At 37.2% G+C, this 24,729-nt stretch overlaps 1 protein-coding gene across 6 annotated transcripts in view; it reads left to right on the top strand.

Annotated features, from left to right (window-relative positions):
• The window catches only part of GOLGB1 (golgin B1), a 92,900-nt gene that overhangs the window by 9,492 nt on the left and 58,679 nt on the right, over nt 1-24,729 (top strand). For 2 of the 6 annotated variants that reach the window (XM_030801599.1, XM_030801600.1), the window contains exons 2-9: nt 8,832-8,929; nt 9,791-9,943; nt 10,469-10,621; nt 12,714-12,842; nt 17,377-17,493; nt 19,940-20,062; nt 21,205-21,318; nt 22,567-22,969. In XM_030801599.1, the coding sequence (XP_030657459.1) occupies nt 8,834-8,929; nt 9,791-9,943; nt 10,469-10,621; nt 12,714-12,842; nt 17,377-17,493; nt 19,940-20,062; nt 21,205-21,318; nt 22,567-22,969 (1,288 nt within the window). In that variant the 5' untranslated portion in view covers nt 8,832-8,833. The remainder of the gene's footprint in view (nt 1-8,831; nt 8,930-9,790; nt 9,944-10,468; nt 10,622-12,713; nt 12,843-17,376; nt 17,494-19,939; nt 20,063-21,204; nt 21,319-22,566; nt 22,970-24,729) is intronic. The other 4 variants (XM_030801601.1, XM_012502211.2, XM_030801602.1 and 1 more) reach the window with 4 other exon arrangements.

Genomic DNA, 24,729 nt, shown 5'->3' with positions numbered 1-24,729 from the left:
TTAACCATCTGTTAACAGAAATAAAGCTGCTATGAATGTTTATATAAAGCAGGTTCTCATGTGAACTTAAGTTTTCTTTTCTCTAAGATAAATGCCGGGGAGTGGAATTGAGGATCATAAGGTAGTTGCATATCTAGTTTTTTAGGTCATTTCTTTTTGATTTTTAAAATTATCCTTCATTTCAACTTTGCTTTTTTTTAAATGACATGGTTTGTTATATTTACTCATTTTCCTGTTCCTTCTAGTTTCATCTTCATTTCCAAAATGATTTTTAAAATTTTTCAGTCACTTCTTGTTTTCACTTTATTTCTGGATTTTTCTATTTCTGGTGTTTATTTTTTCACATCTTATGTCATTTTTAATGCCTTTTAGTTCCTTCAGTAGATTTAAGTGGCAATAGTTTTGAACCGTTTTTTTGAGCATGGCTCTCTGACATGCTTCCATTTTCTGTCAGGATGTTATTATGATTGTTTTCCTCCTTTTTTTTCTTCTACTAACGTATCTGAATTGTGATACTTTTCAGTTGCCCTTTTTTTTTCTTTTTTGAGACAGTGTCTTACTCTGTCACCCAGGCTGGAGTGTAGGGGTGTGATTATGGCTCACTGCAGCCTCCACCTCTTGGGCTCAAGCAATCTTCCCACCTCAGCCACCTGAATAGCTGGGCCTACGTGCATGTGCCACCATGCCTGGCTGATTTTTTAAAAAAATTTTGTAGAGATGGGATCTTGCTTTGTTGCTCAGGCTAGTCTTGAACCCCTAGGCTCAAGTGATCCTCCCTCCTCAGTCTCCCAAAGTGCTAGGATTACAGGATAAGCCAGCACACCTGGCCTCAGTAGTTCATTTTTAATATGAATTTAGTGTTGCTGAACTTTTAGAAAGAGATTTTATGCAGCTTTTCTAACTTGATAAGGTTTCCTCTTGTGCTATTTCAGACATTGTTCAACTACATGGCAGCTGGATTTCTCAGATTTCCTGCCTTTCTTTCCTTGCCACTTTCACCTGCTCTTTATCTGGACCTCCTCTTTCCTTAGTCACTTAATTTTAATTCTCTCTCAGCAGATTCTCCTCATTGTGGGACCCTATCGTTCAAGAGAGCCCCAACTCTTCAGTTCTGAGAATTAATAAAGGTCCAGACTGCCTCAGCTCTTTCAGCCCTCATAGGCCCCTGGCAGGTACCTGTTATTGGAATGGGAAGACCCCTCCTTGTATCAACTACTGTTCTGTAATTGGCTTGGCACATTTGCCAGTGAATGCCCACGGGCTCTTTTGAGGTCCTCTTGGTGTTGTACTCCTCTGGCTTCCCTCAATTTCCTCCCATTTGAACACCAGTGACACCCAGATCTTGTGAGTGTTGGCGGTTTGTCTATATCCACGTTTACTTTGGGGTTTGTAGGAAACTTTGTTAAGTAGTTTTTTGCTAAAGGCTGTCCATGGATCTTTTGTTATCTAGTTGCTTTGTCTGTTTTTATGTGGGAATAAAGGAAGATACAAAATCCATGGGGTCCCTTGCTACTCCCATCTTCTCAGAATCCCATCAATTGGTTATTTTGTTTTCTTTGTTCCAAAGTGGTCTGAAAAATCTGAAGATAAAGTGATTCTGTTTGAAGTTAGGTTGCATTATGATTTTCTTTGATTAGTACAAATCTGTATGTTTAAGAAACTCTTTAGTGATGGTATTCATTTCCTTCATTAAAAGTTAACCAAAGAAAATATGATCTCTAAAGTTGAAAAGAAAGTTTAGAATCTGTATACTGCTAAATTGTGATTTTTTTTATCCTGACTATAGCTGTGGTTCTCATACCTTGAATAAATAGTTATATATGGCCCTATGTATTCATACGTGACACTGTGTTGCCCTTCCAGCATTTAGATATGAAGTTATATATGATCCTGCGTTGCCTTCCTAGGGAACAGTTCACTTTTTCTATTTCTGTCTCACATATGTTTTCTAAGTGATGTGCTACTTAGATTACCCAAGACAACCTATTAAAAAAACAGGTATCTCTCATCACTTATTTCTTAAGAACTATGGCTGCTCTAAGCACTATTATTATCCCAGTAGAAGAAAACCGTAGCAGAGCCTAGTTTCATTTAAGTGTTTATTTTGTACAATAGTTTTTATATTTCTTCCTGCTGAGGGTTTTTTTTTTTTTTTTTTTTTTGAGACAGGGTCTCGCTCTGTTGCCCAGGCTGGAGTGCAGTGGTGCGAATCTCGGCTCACTGCAACCTCCACCTCTCAGGTTCAAGTGATTCATCTGCCTCAGCCTCCTGAGTAGCTGGGATTACAGGCATGTGCCACCAAATCCAGCTAATTTTTGTATTTTTAGTAGAGACGGGATTTCACCATGTTGGTCAGACTGGTCTCAAACTCCTGACCTTGTGATCCACCCGCCTCAGCCTCCCAAAGTGCTGGGATTACAGGTGTGAGCCACCACGCCTGGCCCCTGCTGAGGGTTTTAAAAGCCAAATAACATTTTATCACAAAGTGTAAAATTAGGCATAATCACGTAAACTAATGCTATGCACAGTCCAGTTCTATTTTGATTTTTCCTATCAAAGCATTAATATGCTTCTCATTTTCATGGACTTTATGGACCAGCAGTTGACACTGATCTGAATATGTAGCCTACACAGTGGTTATAAAAGCAAATTGATTTTGGAATAACTTTAGACTTACATACAACTTGGGAAGATTAGACAGTTATTGTATACACTGTATCTGGCATCCTCTAATGTTAGCATTTTACACAACCATAGTAGGATTTTCAAAACAGAGAACATAGGTGCAATGCCATAAACTAAACTATAGGTAGACTTCATTCAGATTTCACCATTTTTTCCAGTAATGTCCTTATTGTGTTTCAGAACCCAATCCAGGATACTGCCTTGCATTTATTTATTTATTTATTTAGAGACAGGGTCTCACTCTGGCACCCAGGCTGGAGTGCAGTGGTGTGATCTCAGCTCACTGCAACCTCTGCCTCCCAGGTTCAAGTGATTCTCCCGTCTCAGACTGCCCAGTAGCTGGGACTGCAGGTGCGTGCCACCACACCAGGCTAATTTTTGTATTTTTTAGTAGAGACGGAGTTTCACCATGTTGGCCAGGCTGGTCTCGAACTACTGACCTCAAGTAATCTGCCTGCCTGGGCCTCCCAAAGTGCCAGGATTACAGACGTGAGCCACTGTGCCTGGCCTACTTTGCATTAAATCAGCATGTCTCCTTGTCTTCTCTAATCTGTGACTGTTTCTTAGTTTTTTGTTGTTTTTCATTACTTCGACAGTTTTGAAGAGTATTGGTCAGGTATTTTTAGAATGTCCCTGAATCTAGGTTTTCCCAGTGTTTTCTCATGATTAGACTGGGCTTACGGGTTTTGCAGAAGAATACCACAGAGGTAAAGTACCCTTCTCATCACGTTATATCAGGGGTTACATGATATTACGATGATTTATCACTGGTGATGTTAATCTTGATCACTTGGTTGAGGTGGTGGTTGCCAAGTCTCACCACTCTGATGTTGCTGTTTTTCTTTTTTCATATTCTATTCTTTGGAAGTGAGTCACTAGGTCCAGCCTATACCTAAGGAGAGGGAATTAAGCTCCATTTTTAGAGGGGGACGTATCTACAAAAATTATTTGGAATTCTTTTGTAAGGAAGATTTGTCTCTACCATTAATTTATTTAATGATTTATTTATATCAGTATTGACTGATGGATATTTAATTTATTTGGGTTATAATCCATATAATCCAATACTATTGTTATTTATTCTGTAACTCAAATTATTCTAGCATTGACCATTGGGAGCTCCTTCAGGTTGGCTCCTGATCACATACCCCGTTTTTTTTCTTTTTCTTTTTTGAACACTTCCTTACTTTCTGGCTCCTGCCCCAACCCTAGATAGGCAGCCATTTCTCCAAGGAGCCCTAGTTCCTTTTATTGGAGATTGGCATTTAGAAATCGACATCTGGATGCTGGATGCGCTCATTGCTACTGAGGTGTTACTGTTTCTAGGACTTTTCAGTGGACACGGCTAGAATATATATGTCTCTGTAATAACTGATTAATTATAATGCATACATATCTATACTTATTTCTGCATTTATCTATTTATATATATATTAAAATAAACATGAGTTCATACTGATATCTCTGACTCTAATCCAGTACCATGGGGTTTATCCTAGCCTTCTTGCCTTATTTGTAACTTCTTTCACTGATAGTAAAAAACCTGAATCTCATTATCTACAATTTACTTACTCATTTAACCCTAGTGTACAATGAAGTAGTTTCAGAATTGCTAACCCATACCACTGTGAGAAAGAAATTTACCAACTAGAGTACAGTGTTTATGTCAGTTCTTTTTGTCTTTATTCTTATAGTACCCATTCAAAACACCATTTTTGTTTCTTAGGTTAGCCCCATCTCCTTTAGTGAGGTTATATCATATATTTATAATATAGTTAGATCTATTTGTCACAGTCTGCATTCCATTTCTGGAATGCCTGACATCCTGGCTGAAGTTTTAAAATTGTATACAATTAAGTTTGCTCTTTGGAATGTACAGTTCAGTAAGTTTTGACAAATGCATATGGTTATGAATTTACTACTTCAAGATCATACAGAACAGTTCCTTCACCTTAAAAATTCCCTTGTGTTGCTCTTTTATATTCAGCCACATCTCCTTCCCTCAAGCCCTGACAACTATATTTTTGTGGGTTAATTTTGGACTTGTTCAAAATGTTATATAAATAGAATAATATGATGTGTATCTTTTAATGTTTAGCTTATTCCATGTAGCAAAAGGCATTTTAGGTTTAAGTATTGTGTGAATCAATTGTTCATTCTTTTGCTGAGTAGTATTCCATTGTTCGGATGTGCTACAGTTTGTTATTCATTCACTTGTTGAAGGATATCTTGGCTATTTTCAGAATCTGTGATTATGAGTAAACCTACTATAAACTTGGTTAGATGCCTAGGAGTGGGATTGGTAAATGTACATTTAACTTTTAAAGAAACTGTCAAACAGTTTTCCAAAGTAGCTGTACCATTTTGTATTCTAATCTGCAGGCATTGAAAGTTCATGTTACTCTATATCCCTGCCAGCATGAAAAAATACATATTTTAGCAATTCTATTAGATAGGTAGTGGTATTTCATTTTGCTTTTAAAGAGTGTTTTCCTAATGCCAGATTAACTTAAGCATCTTTTCACATATTTATTTACCATCCATCTGTCTTCTTTGGTGAAGTATCTATTCACGTCTCTTGCACATTTCTTTATCAGGTGTTTTACTTTATTGATGTTGAGTTTTAAGATATTTTTATTGTTTTAGATTCTGGATACAAGTTATTTACTGGATATGCTATTTGCAAATATTTTCTCCTAATCTATGACTTGTCTTTTTTTTTTTTTCGAGACAGAGTCTTGCTCTGTTGCCCAGGCTGGAGTACAGTGCATGATCTCAGCTCACTGCAATCCCTGCCTTCCAGGTTCAAGCGATTCTTGTGCCTCAGCCTCCTGAGTAGCTGGGACTACAGGCATGTGCCATCACGCCCAGCTTATTTTGTATTTTTAGTAGAGGTGGGGTTTTGCCATGTTGGCCAGGCTGGTCTTGAACTCCTGGCCTCAACTGATCTGCTTGCCTTAGCCTCCCAAAGTGCTGGGATTACAGGTGTGAGCCACCACGCCCGGCTTCAATGACTTGTCTTTTCGTTTTATTAACATTGTCTTCACAGAGCAAAAGTTGTTATGTTTTGATAAATTTTTAATCAATATTTTTTATAATGTATTGTGCTTTTTTGGTGTAGAAAAGCTCATTGCCAAATTCAGCATCACAAAAATGTTCTCCTGTGTTTATTTCTAAAACCTTTACAATTTAAGTTTAGGTCTCTGATCCATCTTGAGATATGCTTTGCATAAGGTGTGAGTTGTATGTCAAGGTTCACTCTTTTGCAGATGTCCAATTGTTCCGTAACCATTTATTGAAAAGATTGTCCTTTCTCTACTTAATTGCATTTGTACCTTTGTTAAAAACAATTGACTCGATTTGTATATGTGTATTTCTAGGCTCTCCATTTTGTTCTATTGATCTGTGTGTCTATACTTTCACCAGTGCTGCCCTGTCTTGTAATTGTAGTGAATAATTTCCACACTCCTTGCCTTTTCATATGTTTTAGAGTCAGCTTTATGATGTTTACTAAAAGCTTGCTGGGATTAAGTTTGGAATTGCACTAATTTTATAGATCAAAGTGGGGAGAATTGATACTTTAACATTATAGAGTTCAAATGCATGTATATGTTTTATTTCTACATTTATTTAGATTTTTTATGTCTTCCTCAGTTTTTCAATAGTTTTCAGCATTCAGCAAATTCTGCACATATTTTGTTAGCTGTCTACCCAAGTCCTGCTCTGTTTATTCAGTGCTGTTGTAAATGGTATTCTTATTGGTTTCAAATTCCTCTTGTTCGTTGTAATGGGAATGCAGTTGACTTTTATTTATTTATTTATTTATTTTTTTTGAGACGGAGCAATCTAGGCTCACTGAAAGCTCCATCTCCTGGGTTCACACCATTCTCCTGCCTCAGCCTCTAGAGTAGCTGGGACTACAGGCACCCACCACCACACCCGGCTAATTTTTTGTATTTTTAGTAGAGTTGGGGTTTCACAGTGTTAGCCAAGATGGTGTCGATCTCCTGACGTCGTGATCCGCCCACCTCAGCCTCTCAAAGTGCTGGGATTACAGGCGTGAGCCACTGCACCTGGCCTGCAGTTGACTTTTATATAGTGACTTTGTATCCTGCAACCTTGCTAAATTCACTTATTCTAGGAGTTGTTTTTTAAGGAAAGTCTACATGGACAATCATTTTGCTAGTTGAGACAGTTTTATTTCTTCCTTTCCAATTTGTATTTCTTTTCTTTTTCTTACTTGTTGCATTGGCTGGGACTTCCAGTACAGAGTTAGATAGAAGTAGTAAGAGATAACATCTTTGCCTTGTTTCTCATATGGTGAGAACATTCAGTTTCTCACGATTAATTATAATGTTGGCTGTAAGTTTTTTAAAGATGCCTTTTATTAGGTTAAGGAAATTTACTTCTTAATTTGCTGAGGATGAATTATTCTCATTGTGAATTCATAATCATGAATAGATATTGAAATGTGTCAAATGCTTTTTCTCAGTCTATTGATATTATGTGGTTTTCCTTATTTAGTCTATTAATATGGTGAATTACATTGATTTTCATACTATGAATTAACATTACATTTCTTGAACCCCACTTGGTTGTGATGTATTATCTTTTTATATATTACTGGATTTAATTAGCTAATATTTTATGGAGTATTTTGAATATTTTGTTGACTGTGACCATGAGGAACATTGGTCTATAGTTTTCTTGTAATATCTTTGTCTGCTTTTAGAATTAGGGCAATGCTGGTCTGGTAAAATAAGTTAGAAGGTGTTCCCTCCTTTTCTATCTTCTGGCATAGATTATATAAAATTGGTATTATTCCTTAAATGTTTGTTGTTACCTACTAATGAAGATCTGGAGTTTTCCTTTTTTAGGAGGTTTTTAATGTATGAATTCAATTTCATATTTATGTGTGTGTGTATATATATATATGTGTGTGTCTGTACACACATGCACCCACACACATATACTCATTTATATTCAGGTTCTCTATTTCTTCTTGAGCTTTTGGTAGCTTGAATCTTTCAGTGAACTGACCCATTTTATCTACATTGATGAACTTTAAAGTATAGGGCTATTTGTAGTGTTTATTATCTTTTAATGTATGTTAGATCATTAATGATGTTTCCTCTTTCATTTATGATGCCAGTAATTTGTGTCTTCTCTATTTTTTTCTTGGTCATCTTGACTAGAGTTTTATCAATTTTATTGATCTTTTCAGATAATCAACTTTTGGTTTTATTGATATTCTCTATTTTTCTATTTTTATTAATTTCTACTCTGATTTTTATTTTTATTTTTCTGCTTACACTGGCTGTAATTTGTTCTTCTTTTTCTAATTTTCTATAGAAGAATCGTAGGTTACTGATTTCTGTCGTTCCTCCTTTTCTAATATATGCATTTAATGCTGTACATTTTGAACAAAGTTTATGTTTAAATTTTAGCAAAGCCACATGGTTTAGCAAGAAAGCTTTCTGAAAGAATGGGGTTCATAGGGCACATAAAAAGAAAAATGTTGCAGTATCATGGAGTTTATTTGAACAAGTGGGAGAGAATAACAGTCTGGCAGAGGAAAAAAGAGTAAGACATTCATGTTTGGGCATGTGCCTGTAGTCTCAGCTACTCAAAAGGCTGAGGTGGGAGGATCGCTTGAGCCCATGAAGCAGAGGTTGCAATGAGCTGAGATTGTGTCCCTGTACCTCCAGCCTGCGTGACAGAGCAAGACCCTGTCTCAAAAAAAAAAAAAAAAGAAAAGAAAAAAGAAATTCATGTTTGTAAGTGAAACTACTATGAAAGAAGGGCATTAAAGATAAAAATTACCTTTAAGGTGTATTTAACAAGTATAAATTTGTATTTAACATTGTATTAATGTTTAACGATTAGGTACTTATATTTTATTTTAGAAATGATGTTAGTGATGGTGATAACCTCTATACAATTGCCACTGAAAAGAACAGTGTGTGACTACACTGTAAGTACTCAAATGCCTTTTTGAAGATGTCATTGTGCTGCAGACTGTGTCTAATACAAATCACCTGTACAGTATTCTTTTTTCATTCACGGATGATATGGTTATCAATATAGGAGAAGCCCATGTTCATTTTGCTGATTCTTAGTTTTTTTCCCCCCTTCTTTTTTTACAGAAATGCTGAGCCGATTATCAGGATTAGCAAATGTTGTTTTGCATGAATTATCAGGAGATGATGACACTGATCAGAATATGAGGTCTCCCTTAGACCCCGTGAGTAGTTCTGTTCTAATTTAAACTGGTAAGACATATGTTCTGTGTTCTTCTAAGGAAAATAATTTAAGATAGAAGGGTATGAGAAGCCTCCCTGGTACTAGGTGAAGCGAGGATTAAGAAAAATATTGAAATTTTATAAGTGATCCTTCTCTTGTAAGTTTTTAGCTTAAAAGCCACAGTGATGGGAAACAAGTCCTGGATACAATTTGAAAGGGCTTTCTCGTTTTTCTCCCTGGGCCTTGTTTAGTGCCAGATTGTTTTAAGTCCTTTGTTCTCATCCTTGGCTATGCCTGTTCCACAGGAAAGGTCTAAGTGACAAATGAGGAAACTGGAACACCTTTTGAGTTTCAGAATATCTGTTTGCTTTATAATTTCATTTACCACTTCTCCTATGGTTTGTATTGTATTTTCTTTTTTTTTTTAAGATGACACAAATTGGCAGTATGTATTATGTTTTCTGAAGTCCACGTAAGGAATTAATAAAAGTCCTTAGTTTTCTGAAAAGACAAGAAGTAATGCTTAGTGGTTAAGAGAGTTTTACTTAACTACTCTCTTAATTTTAACTTTTGGCCTTTTACCCTTACTGGTTTATGATTTTTGCTTTCCTTTATTTTTCTCTTTGGTAAAATTAGGATAATAATACCTTAAATGGGATAATGTTTGTAAAATGCTTAACATTTATAAAATACTTAATATATTGTAATGGCTATGATAATGATTATTATTGGATCAGAGTTAGATTCTTAAGTTAACAAGAATATGAATTGGGCAAAACATAAAAAGTTGGAATGAAGAAACTCCTATTGGGAAGCTAATACCTTTTCCTGGTGCACTGGCAACTTTTTTCCTAAATATTAGGAATTACACCAAGAATCTGACATGGAATTTAATAATACTACACAAGAAGATGTTCAGGAGCGCCTGGCTTATGCAGAGCAATTGGTGGTGGAGCTAAAAGATATTATTAGACAGAAGGATGTTCAACTGCAGCAGAAAGATGAAGCTCTACAGGTACTATTGTTTTTATCCTTTCTTGTGGAGCATTTGATAAAGGACAGATGATACACTACTCACTTTGATTTTTGTCTCCACTTAGATTATTAGGGAATCTGATTATCTCTCTAGTACTGTAACCTTATGCCTACTGAAAATAACTTTTGGGTGGGGCGTGGTAGCTCACACCTGTAATCCCAGCATTTTGGGAGGCTGAGATGGGAGGATTTCTTGAGGCCAGGAGTTTGAGATCAGCCTGGGCAATGTAGTGAGACCCTGTCTCCACAAAAAATAATTAAAAAAAAATTAGCTGGGCATGGTAGTGGGCACCTGTAGTCCCAGCTACTCTGGAGGCTGAGATAGGAGGATCACTTGAGCCTAGGAGTTAGAGGCTGCAGTGAGTTGTGATTGTGCCACTGCACTCCAGCCCTGGTGACAGAGAGAGACCCTGTCTCTAAAAGTAATAATAATAAAAATAACTTTTAGTATGTGCTAGATAAGAGGTGAATAAACATTTATGTATTTACCATCATTTTTGGGCAGGAAGAAAGAAAAGCTGCTGATAACAAAATTAAAAAACTAAAACTTCATGCGAAGGCCAAATTAACTTCTTTGAATAAACACATAGAAGAAATGAAAGCACAAGGAGGGACTGTTCTGCCTACAGAACCTCAGTCGGAGGAGCAACTTTCCAAGGTATGGTGACTGGGTATAGTGTATATTTCCTAAGTTGAAAAAACCTACCAATACAGCAGATCTTTACCAATCACAAACATTTAGGATGCTAAAATGATACAGCACTAAATAATGTTGTTGTTTTTTTCTTATAGAGCTTATAGTTCAGCTGGATTGTAGGCCACACACAGAGAGAATGAAAGGCCTACAGAAAACATGGATATGAAATGCCAGTTGTGACCTAGACTTTCAGGGATTAAAAAAGGCTTACAGGAAGAAATAAGTACTGAAGTGAGGCATTTAGAGAGGAGGGAAACATACCTTTTGGAGGAGTTTCATCATTGATTAGAAGATTAAACTAGATTATCTCTAAGGTTTCTTCCAGCTCTGAGATTTTTTAATTCAATGACTTAACACAGAATATTCTGTGTCCTCATATAGTCACATAGTGGTGGATTAAAGCTTCATGCATGTGGGCTGAATCAGCTGAATTACCTTGGACTCTCTAAAAGGGAGGCTCTCTAGGTTTATGACTGCAGCCAACAAAGCAGTTTAAGGTTGGAGATACAGAGGAGGAGTAAGGAAAGTACTGCCCTGTGAGGAATATTGTCCCAATACTCAAATTTTCATTATCTTTCCTCTATGGTTGAACTCCACATATTCACATTCAGTCAGCTATTTAGAGAACAAGAAACTTCAGTTTTGTGGAGAGTTTGGTACAGATTATATGGAGGCAGGCATATCACATGCATACTGTAGTTACAGAGTGAGCCTAGACTTCACCGTGTGTAAGAAATCTTTTTATTTTTTTAGTTTCATTTTGTTTTACTCTTTGACCTGCTAGCATCCTTAGTTCTTGGGAAATGAGATTTTAATCAGTTTTCTAGGCACAACCCTTGGGATCGCTAGTTAGTGACCCAGTTCCTACTTAGTCTTTCCTCTCAGGGGCTAATGTTCAGAGAACATTACTTTCCCTGAATTGATAACCTTATTTAACTTCTTGAAGCTTATTTTAAAAGCTTTTCTCAATATTCTCAAATAATTTCACCTTGATCCTTCTTTTCCTTTTGGTTTTTCCTCTATCAGTTCTCTTCCCCTCACTGTGGTAGCACCAACCTCTCTCCTCATACTACTTTGTTCCCTCCAGCTTCTCTTCAGCTATGATGTCAGATTTTTAAATTATCCATTTTATACTCTGCTTTTTAATTTAATTTTTAGCTGAGACCTTAAAGCAGTAATGTCTTAGAGCTCATTTTCTTCCTCTGTTAAAGAAATGATTTCTAAGTTTCAGCAGTCAGTCACAGCAACCCTTTAACTGTTATATACTCCAATACAGAGCTAGGTATTCTGTGGAAAGTATAGTTGAAGAAATGACAACAGTCCTCAGGTGCTTGACTGACTTATGTGAAAGTATAAAAGTATTCTTTGTAATTCCATTAAGCAGAAATAGCTTTGTTTAGGGGGTTGGGAGGGACTAAATTTACAGAGAGGCAGAATCTCAGTCTAAGGGAGAGCTTTTGGAAAAAAAAATAGATTATTGAAAAATTTGGATTTCCCCTCACTGGCTCTTTTCTGATGTTTTGCTTCTCACTTAACAACAGCTATAGTTTCCTGAGCTCTCTCCTTGATTTTTCAAGGCAACAAGACTTCGGGTTTTCTAATAAGGTTTAGTCCTGCATGGCACTGACTGGTTTTGCCCTCAGAATAAAAGCTGTCAAAATGGGAAACTCAGTACCATTTCTTCCAATTATCACATCCCCTCTAGTATCTTCCTGCTTTTGGTTGCTCTCCAGTATTTGCAGATAGCTGTTTTCTATGTTGTCCACAGTTTTGGGTTCACATGCTTGGTGTGAGGGAAAAAAAAATTATATATATATATTTCACAGTTTATAGCTATTGTGTGAGGGAGGGTAGGTCTAACAGGAACTGCTTGGCCATACAAAAACTGGACAACCCTAAGATTTCTTATTTGTTAGATCAGCTGCTTTTTCTTGCTCCCATCAGTTTAATAAAATTATAACTAAATGGTTGTAAATGAAAAATTAGAAAAAAATATCAAATGTATATTTATTGTAATTCTTTTAAATAATGACTTTATCTCCTGCATTTTCAGCATGACAAGAGTTCTACAGAGGAAGAGATGGAAGTAGAAAAGACAAAACATAAGCTCCAGGAGAAGGAGGAACTAATCAGCACTTTGCAAGCCCAGCTTACTCAGGCACAGGCAGAACAAGCTGCACAGGTAGGGATGGAAGTTACTTCATAATCATTAGGTTAACGAATCACTAAAACCAGTGGATTATTATGTGACAAATACATTTTTCTAGATACACAATGGGCATTTATCTATGTATGTATCAGTCTCCTTCGTTTCTTCTTGTCTGGTAATTTTATTAGAATATGCATTGGTGTTTGTCATTTTTAGTTGTTATTCATAGATGCCCAATATACTCTTTCAGTATATGGTTTCACACATTTTAAGTTTGTTTTTCTGTTTGTTGTTTTATTTCACTTTAGGCATTCTATTTTTTGTTTATTTTTGTGTTTCTTCTGTTTTTTTTTATCTTCTATACTGCAATGATTTTTTCTTTTCTATTGGATTTTTCATGAGTTTAGTCACCTCATTTCTGATTTTTCTAAATCTGATTTATGTTTTTCTCTCATCTCTGTATAATTTTTTTTCTTTTCCCTTTTTTTTTTTTTTTTGAGACAGGGTCTCACTCTGTTGCCCAGGCTGGAGTGGAGCAGCACAATCTCAGCTCTCTGCAACCTCTGCTTGCCAGGTTCAAGCAATTCTCCTGCCTTAGCCTCCCGAGTAGCTGGGATTACGAGCATGCACCACCATGCCTGGCTAATTTTTTTGTATTTTTAGTAGAAATGGGGTTTCACCATGTTAGCTAGGCTGGTCTGGAACTCCTGACCTCAAGTGATCCACCTGCCTGGGCCTCCCAAAGTGCTGGGATTACAGGTGTGAGCCACCATACCTGGCCTGTATAATTTTCTTAATTTTTAAAAACTTTTTGAAATAGATTGCAATTTTGATTTTTTTTTTTTTTAGTGTGCCTCTGGTATGCTTTTATCACCTATAATCATATCATTCTGCTCCTTAGTTTTGTTTTTAATTTATAATAACAGAAATCTAATTTAATTTAAATAAAAGAATTTATTTCTTACATTTATGGAGGCTGAGAAGTCTAAAGTTGAGGGACTGCATCTGGTGAGGGTCTTCTTGCTGACAGGGCTCTCAGTGGTGTCCCAAGGCAGCGCAAGTCATCACATAGTGAGGGGGCTGAGTATGCCAATTTGCCAGCACAGGTCTCTCTTCTTCTTATAAAGCTACCAGTTCCCCTTCTATGACAACCCATTAATCCATTAATCTATGAATGTGTTAATCCATTCCTATGTTCAGAGACCTCCTGAACCAGTCCTTTCTTAAAGGCCTCTTGTCACACTGGGGATTCAGTTTCAACATGAGTTTTGGAGGGGACATTCACACCATAGCCTTCCACCCTTGGCCCTCCAAAACCCATATTCTTCTCACATACACATACATTAATTGCATCCCTGCAGCCCCAAAGTCTTAGCTCATTCCTGCACCAATTCATCTGTGAGCCTGTGAAATAAAAACACATCATCTTCCTCCAAGATACAATGGTAGGACAAGCATAGGGTTCACATTCTCATTCTAAAAGGGAGAACTAGGCAAGAAGAAAGAGAGTAACAGACCCCAAGCAAGTTTGAAAACCAAGAGAGTAGATATTGGGCCTTAAAATTCCAGAATAATCTTCTTTTACTCCATTTTCAGCATCCTCTGCAGGTACAGGGGTTGAGTCCCCAAGACCTCAGGCAGTTCTGTCCCTATGGCTTTGCTGGGCTTAGTCCAGCCAGCTCTCCTAGGCTGACTTTGCATTGCACACTGGTAGCTCTATAGTTCTAGTATGGCAGTGGTAGTCCCACACCATGGTTCCACTAGGCATTACTCTAGTGGGGACTCTGCAGGGCAATTCCAACCCCTCATTTCCCCTTGGCATTGCTCTAGTGGGGCTCTCTGTGGTGGTTCTGCCCCGAGACAAGCCTCTGCCTGAGCCCCCTGGCTATTGATGACATCCTTCAACATGTGAGTGGAGACTACCAAGCCTCCACAGCTCTTGCTTTCTGTGAGCCTGCAGAATTAGCACCATGTGTATGTTACCAAGTTTTACAACTCATACCTTTTGAGCTGTGGCATGAGCCGTACCTGAGGCTGCTTTGCACTAACCAGAACAGCTGGGCTGCAAGGAGCAGTGTCCTGAAGTGGCACAGAGCAGTGGTGTCTCAGGGCCTATTCGCAGAAACCATTCTGTCCTCTTAGGGCTTTGGGCCTGTGATGGGGGCTGTTGGGGCAGCCTTAAAGATTTCTAACATGCATTCTGAAATGCCTTTAGGGCCTTTTCCCATTGTCTTGACTATTAGTAACTGGCTCCCTTTTAGCCATGTTAATTTCTTTAGCAAGTGGTGGCTATGCATTCTTGGATTCCCGTCCTGAAATCTTCTTCCATTCTTTACCACATGGCCAGGTTGCAAATTTTCCAATTTTTTTTTTTTTGCTCTGTTTTCTTTTTCTCTGTTCACTGTAAGCAGATAGAAGTAACCACATAGCAGCTCAAGCAGTTTGCTGCTTAAAATTTTCTCCTGCCATATACCCTAGTTCATCACTCTCAAGCTCAGCCTTCTACAAAGTTCTTGGCCATACAAAAACTGGACAAGTTCAGCCAAGTTCATTGCTAATTTATAACAAGGATGGGCTTTACTCTAGTTTCTGATACTTCTTTCCTCGTTTCTGTCTGAAACCTCACCAGAATGGGCTTTACTATTTATATTTCTATCAGCATTGTTGTCACAACCACTTAACCAATCTCCAAGGAGTGCTAAGCTTTCTGTAGTTGTCTTATCTTCTAAGCCCTCATCAGAATCTAGGCTTTTTTTTTTTTTTTTTTTTTTTTTTAGCTAGTTCCTTAGAATTCTTCCAGCCTCTGCCCATTACCCAGTTCCAAAACTGCTTCCACATTTTCAAATAATCATCAACAATGACCCCACTTGTCAATACCAATTTTCCTTTTTAGTCCGTTTTCTCTTGCTTGTAATAGAATACCTGAAACTGGGTAATTTATAAGAAGTTATGGAGGCTGAGAAGACCAGGGGTGAGAGGCTGCATCTGGTGAGGGTCCTCTTGCTAGTGGGGGCTACTCCATTTTTTTAATAGTAACTTAAATGAGATATGACCTTCATCCTTTTCTGTTCCTTATTTTTGTGTCAAATTCATTTTCCTAAACCTCTATTTGGAAGGAGACTTGATTCAGGAAAGCTTTTCTTAACAGACTTCCTTTTTCTATTGTTTTTGTGTTGTGTTCAAAGATATGGGAGCCAGATTTCTGAGATTTCCTGGCTTTCTTCCTTCTGCCCTTCACTTTGGTTTATGCCAGCACTGTCCAATAGTAATAGGTTTATTTGTAATAATTAAAGACTGGAAACAACTCACATGCCCATCAATAGGGAAATATTTAAACTGTGGTATATCCACACACTGGAATACTACTTAGAAGTGAAAAGGAACCAACTATACAACAATAGAAGGCCTTCATTTTAAATTTTGAAATGTGTCTATATTTATTTTTGAACTTGGAAAATAATTCAATTATAATAAATGTTTATATTGCAATTTAATTATTAGTTATGATTAAATTGGTATCAACTGTTACTAATGCTGTCTGCATTAAGTATACAAATAAACATATTACAGTGTTATATAGGGGTCTAGAAAAAAGTTAAACTGAATTAACCCACTGCTACCAACTGCATATACACTTGTTGCTTGTGCAACACCTCAACAGTAACTTAAATGATGCAACAGATAAGATGAAATATAGTCATACCAAAACAAAGTTGTACTTAATGGAAAAATAATCTATATTTCAGTTTTAAAATTAAAATTAAATAATGTTAAAAATTAAAAATATTTCTTTTCTATCAGACCCATTTCAAGCCCTCTATATCCACATGTGGCTAGTTGATACTGAATTATACAATATGTTTGTAGACCTCTTTCTTCTGTCTCTTTAATTCCTCTTCTGCGTAATTTTTATTTCACTCCTGGCAGTTTCTTCTTAGTACAGGTTCATGTCTCAGAAGGGAGCCATGATGAGTCAGTTTTGAGAGTTCAGGGGGCCTAGATTGCTCTCACCCTTTTAGTCCTTCTTACTGTGCACCCCTTGCATTTACCTAGTGTTAAGGAATGGCAAAGCCCTGCCACTGTTCTAAAATTGGCCAACTGTGCATTCCAGCAAATAAATACATTGGCTGTTTAGGGGTGTCCCTTTCTCAGAGCCGTCAGATTTCACTCCTTTGCTGCCTTCTTTTTCTTACACAATGTAAGACTCTAATACAATGTAGTTCTTGTGGGTTTTGGTGGTTTGTCCTTATTAGCTTATATTTTAGGGTTTTTAGGACGGTCTGCCTAATTTTACTGTAAATGTTATCTGTGGTTTTTTTGGTTTTACTATCTTGTGCTGTCTCTATGTGAGGAATCAGAGAAATTGAAAAATTGCCACTACTGCTTCTGTCTTCTTCTGACAAATCAAATTTTGATAATGCATGCAATTTCCTTTTGTGTTCAATGGAAACTAGAAGGAAATATGGTAGGCATTTAGGTCAAGCAAGAAAGGGAGGTCAAAGAATTAATAATGCTAATTCTTTTGCTTAAATAATTTTTTTTCCTTGTATGTCTTCAGTTTGATAAGAGTTCTACAGAGATGGAAGAATTTGTAATGATGAAGCAACAGCTCCAGGAGAAGGAAGAACTCATTAGCACTTTACAAGCCCAGCTCAGCCAGACACAGGCAGAGCAAGCTGCACAGGTAGGTACCTCACAAAATGAGGATAAAGAGCCATGAAGTCCAGTGGGTTATTATGCACAAGTCAATTCAGTGAGTCACTTTAAAAAATTTTAGTAGATAAAAGTATAGTAGCATGGGTGTTGCACTAGAAATTAGAAGGATATGTAGTAGAAGAGATTAGGAGATGTGTGGTAGGTAAGTGTGTCATTAGGGAACACCAGAAAACCTCACAATGTGTTATTTACCTTGATGAATTTTCTATAGCCTAATTGATGACTGTTTCTTAGTTCTGCATGTCCAGAAACTTAATTTTAATAGCAGACAGAGATTCAGTCTTTTAGGAATGGGTTCATGCTGAGTTCAAAAGAGACCAATAAGTAAACCAAAAGAAATAAAAATAATTAGGTTCATTCTTTCCCTAAAATAATATCTATCTTAATAGGAAATAAATTATAGTTAGATTACTTAGTGAGCCTGTAATGAGAAAGTGGTGTAGGTCATGTGATTTTAGTTAAATGGCACCAGTATGTAACATTTTTTTCATCTGTCAAGACCAGACCGTTTGGATTGGCATCCTCAACTTTTTCTATTTTTCTAGGTGTCTTGGTTGGCCACCCACTCCCACATATTTATTTTTGAAATTGGGTCTCACTCTGTTGCCCAAGCTGGAGTACAAGTGGTACAATCATAGCTCTCTGCAGCCTCAATCTCCTAGGCTCAAGCCATCCTCTCACTCACCTCAGCCTCCCAAGTAGCTGGGACTACAGGCATGTGCCACCACATCTGGCTAAATTTTTTACATTTTTTGAAGAGACAGGTTCTCACTATGTTGCCCAGGCAGGCCTTGCACTGCTGAGTTCAAGTGATCCTTACACCTCGGCCTCCTAAAGTGCTGGGATTACAGGCACTGTAATTTTTTTTTTGCGGGGGGGATGGCGGTGGGGGAATGCTTATGAATCATGAAAGATTTTTTTCCCTGAAGTACCTTTGTACATAGCTAATTATCTATTAGGTGTTTACTTTATTAATAATTTGTAGTATTAGTGGTGCCTTCTCTCTGTGGTTGGCCTACTGCTGTGTATACAGTTAAAATTGTATATCCTGAAATTCTTGGTTTTACCTATTAGCTTTTATTGTGTCCTTTTTAAATTTTTTATCTATTTTTTATTGTGTCCTTTTTATGTATAAGCACTATATATACAGTGCAGGGTGAAGAAATACAAAATATGGTTTTTAGCCTATGTGTTGCTAAAATATGGAAAGCCAAGATACGTAAATGTGTTAAGAGATTCATCGTAATTTAAGGCTTTCCGAATAAGTGCCAAAGCAAGCAGCAATACAAACAAAATATTTTGGGAGGTGAAAGAGGTTACTGTGAGTATGACAGTTAAGGAAAATTACATGGAAAAATTGGGATTTAGGCAAAACCATGATAGACAAATAATATTCCAGACAAGCTGGGAGAGATATTTCAGTGATGGAGAACGGTGTGAGCAAAACTGCAGAGAAGGAAAAGAATATGGAACATTTATGGGAAAGGAGTTAGAAATGTTTGGCTAATGAAAGACTCCAGTGCCTACACACTTGAAACACAAGAGTCCAAATTCCTAGTGAGGTCAGAATCCAGATAATAAAAACATTATGAGGATTTTTTTTCTCCTACCAAAGAAGAGAGCCAAAGTTTGATTCAAGGTGTCACAAACTGAGATATCAGCAGTAAAGGACCAATGCAAAATGGGCAAGCTAACAGCTAAGCAGCATGCTCCACCGTAGATCTTAAGGAGATGAATAAGCAGATGCACACCTGCACAACCTAAAACCAAGACAGAAGCACTGATACTGAGCAGCTCACCATCAGTCCATTTATTTCCATTTCATTCTGTTCAGAGCCAGTTAAAAATGAGCATGATCTAGAAGGCTGCAAGTAATGACAGCTGAAAACAGCTGTCTGGGGAGGTGGTGTGGATTTAGAAGCTATTCTTTGAAAATAAGACTAGAAAGATAGATTGGTATTTCCAGTTGTAGAGAATCTTGAATAAATGATACGTTAGTTTGAATTTTCACTTATAGGGCATGATAATTTTACTGAAAGCTTTTCAGCCATGAGCAAGAAGTGTCCAGGGTTTAATAGAAATCTAACTTAACTTCACCTTATGTATTTAATATCTTAATCTTTTTAGAACTTTAAAAAATACACTTCTTGTATATTTAAAACATTTCTAGTAACCATGAACATATGATTTTTGATCAAAATTTATGTTAGGCTAACTTCTGAATAGGCTTTCTCTCGCATTTCGTAGTTACTGTCCAGCCTCTCTTCCAACATCCTCATCCTTGACAATCAAAATTTCACTTTAAAAAGCTACTATCAAGTCTCAGTGTCTGTCTTGGAAAGTAGTCTGTGAGTTTTATTTGTGCAATATTTGGGGAGTGTAACTTGCATAGTTTCTCTGGTATGTGTCTTCAGTTGAGTTCCATGCAGCAGGTGGTCCGAGAGAAAGATGCCCGCTTTGAAACACAAGTTCGTCTTCATGAAGATGAGCTTCTTCAGTTAGTAACCCAGGCAGATGTGGAAACAGAGATGCAACAGGTGTGTTGCTAAAACTCGGTAGAATGACTGTCATTTTGGTTAATATTTAATCCATCACAGCCAATTTCCTACCCTTACCCACTGCTCTTCACTTGGTGTTAGTGTTTTCCTTATTGGCCTCTTTCGTGTCCTTGTCTTCTGTTGCATAAAAATTATTTATTTTTTCTTGTCCTTTTCTTGCCTTTTACCCCTGTAATCAGGTTGTTGGTGCTCAAAAGCTGAGTTTAGTTGGTGAATTTATGTGGTAGTCAAAAATTGGGTTCTCTTCAGTTTTCTGATTATAGCTACCTTTGTGCATTACACACCTAACCCAAAGCTTCAAATCAATGAAGTCAGTTTTAAATATTCAAAAAATTAGAGAAGAAAAAGAATGATTTTGAAGCCATGAAGTCTTTTATTAGATCAATAATTCTTTTTTTAAAAAATTTGAGGAGATTTTGAAAATGGGCTTCATTGTATTTGAGTTCACCATCTACTAACTCAAAGTATTTGATTTCACTTAGTGTGTAGTGCAGTGTGGTACTGAAAGGCACTTCAGTGATACTTTATGTTTGATCTGTTTAATTAGATTGAAAATTAATTAGAGTTAATTAGAATGGAAACTTTTAAGTTCTAAGCAATCTTTCAGAATGCACCACTAAATAAAGTTTTAGAATACAACATATTATTAAGTAGAATACTAATTGTATATGTGTATCATTGCTTTATTTATTCAACAAGTGTTTTTCAAGTGCCTGCCCAGTGCATGAAACTAGGAGAAGAGAAATGATTCTTGCCTGCAGAGAATGTTCTCTTGGGTGGGTAAGATGTACGTGTACCTATGCTATCTAGGTACAGGTTATTAACTGTATGATTTTGAAGGCAGATATGTGTTACTGTTTTTTCTAATTTTTAAAGAGGCTCCCTAATTCAGGGACTTGCTTGTGTCTGGGTCTGGTTGTTGTTGGTGCTCTGGAGAAGACATTTTGGAGAGTCTTCGTTGCTGCTGGATGGGGAGCATGGCATGCTGGTTTCCCACTCTTTAAACTGTCATTTTCAACACCCCAAAATTTAAGTACACAAATCTACATGACATTTTGAAAGATAAGCAAATACAAGCACTCATTTGTTAGCATATTATGTCTAAAATGTTTTCTTCTCAGAAATTGAGGGTGCTGCAAAGGAAGCTTGAGGAACATGAAGAATCCTTGGTGGGCCGTGCTCAGGTCATTGACTTGCTGCAACAGGAGCTGACTGCTGCTGAGCAGAGAAACCAGGTACTGCCTTTTAATCTTTACTTCCTGCCTTGGGGGGGTATTCATTTCCACTTTCGTTTGCCAGGCAGTAGATATAAAAGCCTATTTAAAGTCTTCAGAGAATTGATGCCATTTATTCATTCTTTCAATGAATACCTTGTACTTAAGTGGTGGGGATGCAGTATAATTATGAGCAAAATTAAATACAGTTCTTTCCCTCATGGAGCATACATTGCACTTCTTTATTGTTGCTCTTTCCCTTTGCCATTTTAGATCTAGGGTCCTAGTTTATCTAGAATGGCATACAGATTGAGTATGCCTAATCTGAAAATCCAAAATGCTGCAAAATCTGAAACTTTCTGAGCACCAACATGACACCACAAGTGGAAAATGCCACAACTGACCTCGTGGAACAGGATAACAGATCAAAGGCAAATATGCACAAAATCATTTAAAATACTGTAAAATTGTCTTTAGGCTATGTGTATACGATGTATATGAAACAAATGAATTTCATGTTTAGACTTGGGTCCCATCCCAAGATATCCAAGATATTCCAAAATCTGAAAAAAATGGAAAACTGAAATACTCCTGGTCCCAAGCATTTAGAATAAGGGATACTTGGCCTGTATTATCCTTTAGTGAGTTTCTTTTTCATCAGTTACTCTTCTCTGTCTTGAATGGTTTTTGTGCTTTATGTACAGCCCCATCTTTTCTTGTTTTTGTAAATTGACCTTCTGTTAGATTGAAATGATCTCATTCTGCAATATTCCATTGAATCTGAAGGTAATCAGTAATGCTGATCTGACTCTAATCCATCCTGCCATTTTCTTTCTCATATTGTCCTGATCTTCATTCTCATTGAATTCCATTGAATTCCACTTTGCTTCTCCAGTGTGTTAATTCTTTCTTACCCTTGCTCCTTTCTGTGTCCTATATGGGCCCATGCTTGACAATTTGAACTACCTTTTTGCTAGCCCTTGGATTGCTTGTGTTCCTATCCTGTCACATCCAAGTAGTCTCATCATAATGCAGAATTGGTGCTACAGTCCACATTCTCTGTTTGTTTTTCTGGATGCCTGTGTGCTGCTGGAGAAAGTCAGCCATCTCCTCTCTTCTTAATTTTCAACTCTCCTTCTTGAGAAGGGCTTTCTCTCTAGCATAGAAACATGTTCCCATTTTTTTCCATCCTACAAGAAAAAGCACTTTACAATGCTTGTTGAAATGAAATAATGTATTTATGGCTCAGGAGACTGTCTTTTTTCTTAGATTCTCTCTCAGCAGTTACAGCAGATGGAAGCTGAGCACAATACTTTGAGGAACACTGTGGAAACAGAAAGAGAGGAGTCCAGGATTCTCCTGGAAAAGATGGAACTTGAAGTGGCAGAGAGAAAATTATCCTTCCATAATCTGCAGGAAGAAATGCGTCATGTTTTAGAACAATTGGAGCAAGCAGGCCAAGCCCAGGCTGAACTAGAGTCTCGGTATAGTGCTTTGGAGCAGAAGCACAAAGCAGAAATGGAAGAGAAGACCTCTCATATTTTGAGTCTTCAAAAGACTGGACAAGAGCTGCAGTCTGCCTGTGATGCTCTAAAGGATCAAAATTCAAAGCTTCTCCAAGATAAGAATGAAAAGGCAGTTCAGTCAGCCCAGACCATTCAGCAACTGGAAGGTCAGTAGCTGATTGCTTTTGAAGTCCACATCTCTACCACCTGAGTGGCTTGTATTTCATATTTTCAGGGATCTGTTAATGAAATCTTTACTCAAACCAATTGAACCAATAGAAGGACTGAGAAAAACAGCTCTTCTGAACTTCTTGATGCATTTTTCTTGCCTCTGACTGGCTATAATCTTTCTTAATATTCTAATTATCATTACAATACTAAAAATGTGATAGTGATGTTCCAGATATTAAATAGAATGCTATGTTAAATATGACTGATCTGAAGGATTCAATGACAGAAACGAGTAGGATTTGAATTAATTTTTGGAAAACTCAGGCCAGATCTAGGTGCATAGGTTAGGAGACTAAATTGCATGGAGTCATCCATAAATCTAAAGAAGGATGGATCTCAGTGCTTTTCTTCTAGGTGAAAATCTCTTTTCACCTGATTTCTTATAGGTGAAAATTTATCCTTTATGAAGGTATAAAGGAAACTTTTTAAAAATGTGTTATTATAAAAGTAATATGTGCCTATAAAAAATTGAACATTTTAGAACTTTATAAATTAAAAAGTGAAACTTCCTCAACACCAATACTCCATCTCACCAATCCTCTTCCCCAAATTATAACCTTTACTAATATATTGGCATAGACATAAAGGAAAGATTTTAGAAAGAATTAAGTTGAAAATTTATATTGAATAACTGAACATTAGCCAGACAGTTTTGTTTTTTGTTTTTTGCTTTTTGTTTTTTTTTTTTGAGGCAGAGTTTCGCTCTTGTTGCCCAGGATGGAGTGCAATGGCGTGATCTTGGCTCACTGCAACCTCTGCATCCCAGGTTCAAGTGATTCTCCTGCCTCAGCCTCCCAAGTAGCTGGGATTACAGGCATGTGCCACCACACCTGGCTAATTTTGTATTTTTAGTAGAGACGGGGCTTCTCCATGTTGGTCAGGCTGGTCTCGAACTCTTGACCTCAGGTGATCTGCCCACCTTGGCCTCCCAAAGTGCTGGGATTACAGGCGTGAGCCATTGCACCCTAGCCAGACAGTTTTGAAGGGCATCACACGGGACCAGGCTGTTACATGAGCAAGCTGTTCTCTTAAGCATGTTGATGTTTAAAACCATGTGGTAGAATCTTGGTGGGATCCATAATACCTAAGTAGAGAGTGAAGAAAACAAAAACCGTAAAGCCATTTTCAAGGGGGAAAGGGAAAATGAACTTTTAAAAAATGCCTAGGGCCGGGTGCGGTGGCTCACGCCTGCTATTCCAGCACTTTAGGGAGGTCAAGGTGGGGGGGGATTACCTGAGGTCAGGAGTTCGAGACCAGCCTGGCCAACATGGTGAAACCCCATCTCTACTAAAGATACAAAAAAAAAAAATTAGTCAGACATGGTGACATATGCCTGTAATCCTGGCTACTTGGAAGGCTGAGGCAAGAGAATCCTTGAACCCATGAGTCAGAGGTTACAGTGAGCCGAGATCGCACCACTGCACTCCAGCCTGGGCAACAGAGGGAGACTCCGTCTCAAAAAAAAAAAAAAAAAAGTGCCTAGGCCTATTTTATTTTACTTTTGAAGGAAGTGATTTACTGAGGTGTCCTTTGGTTCTTGAGAACATTTAACATTTAGCTAATAATAATGTTGTCATTGGCATCATAATTTTAACTAAGGCAACTAAACTAGTAAACAGCATACAGTATGTCTTTAGAAGATAATAACTACATTTCAGACTTGAAGCAAATATTACATTTATTTTTTTTCTTTTCC

This window comes from Nomascus leucogenys, chromosome 21 (genome assembly GCF_006542625.1).
Source record: "Nomascus leucogenys isolate Asia chromosome 21, Asia_NLE_v1, whole genome shotgun sequence".
NCBI classification, from domain to species: domain Eukaryota; kingdom Metazoa; phylum Chordata; class Mammalia; order Primates; family Hylobatidae; genus Nomascus; species Nomascus leucogenys.
The sequence above is the reverse complement of the archived record's forward strand: the minus strand, read 5'-3'. Positions and strand labels throughout refer to the sequence as shown.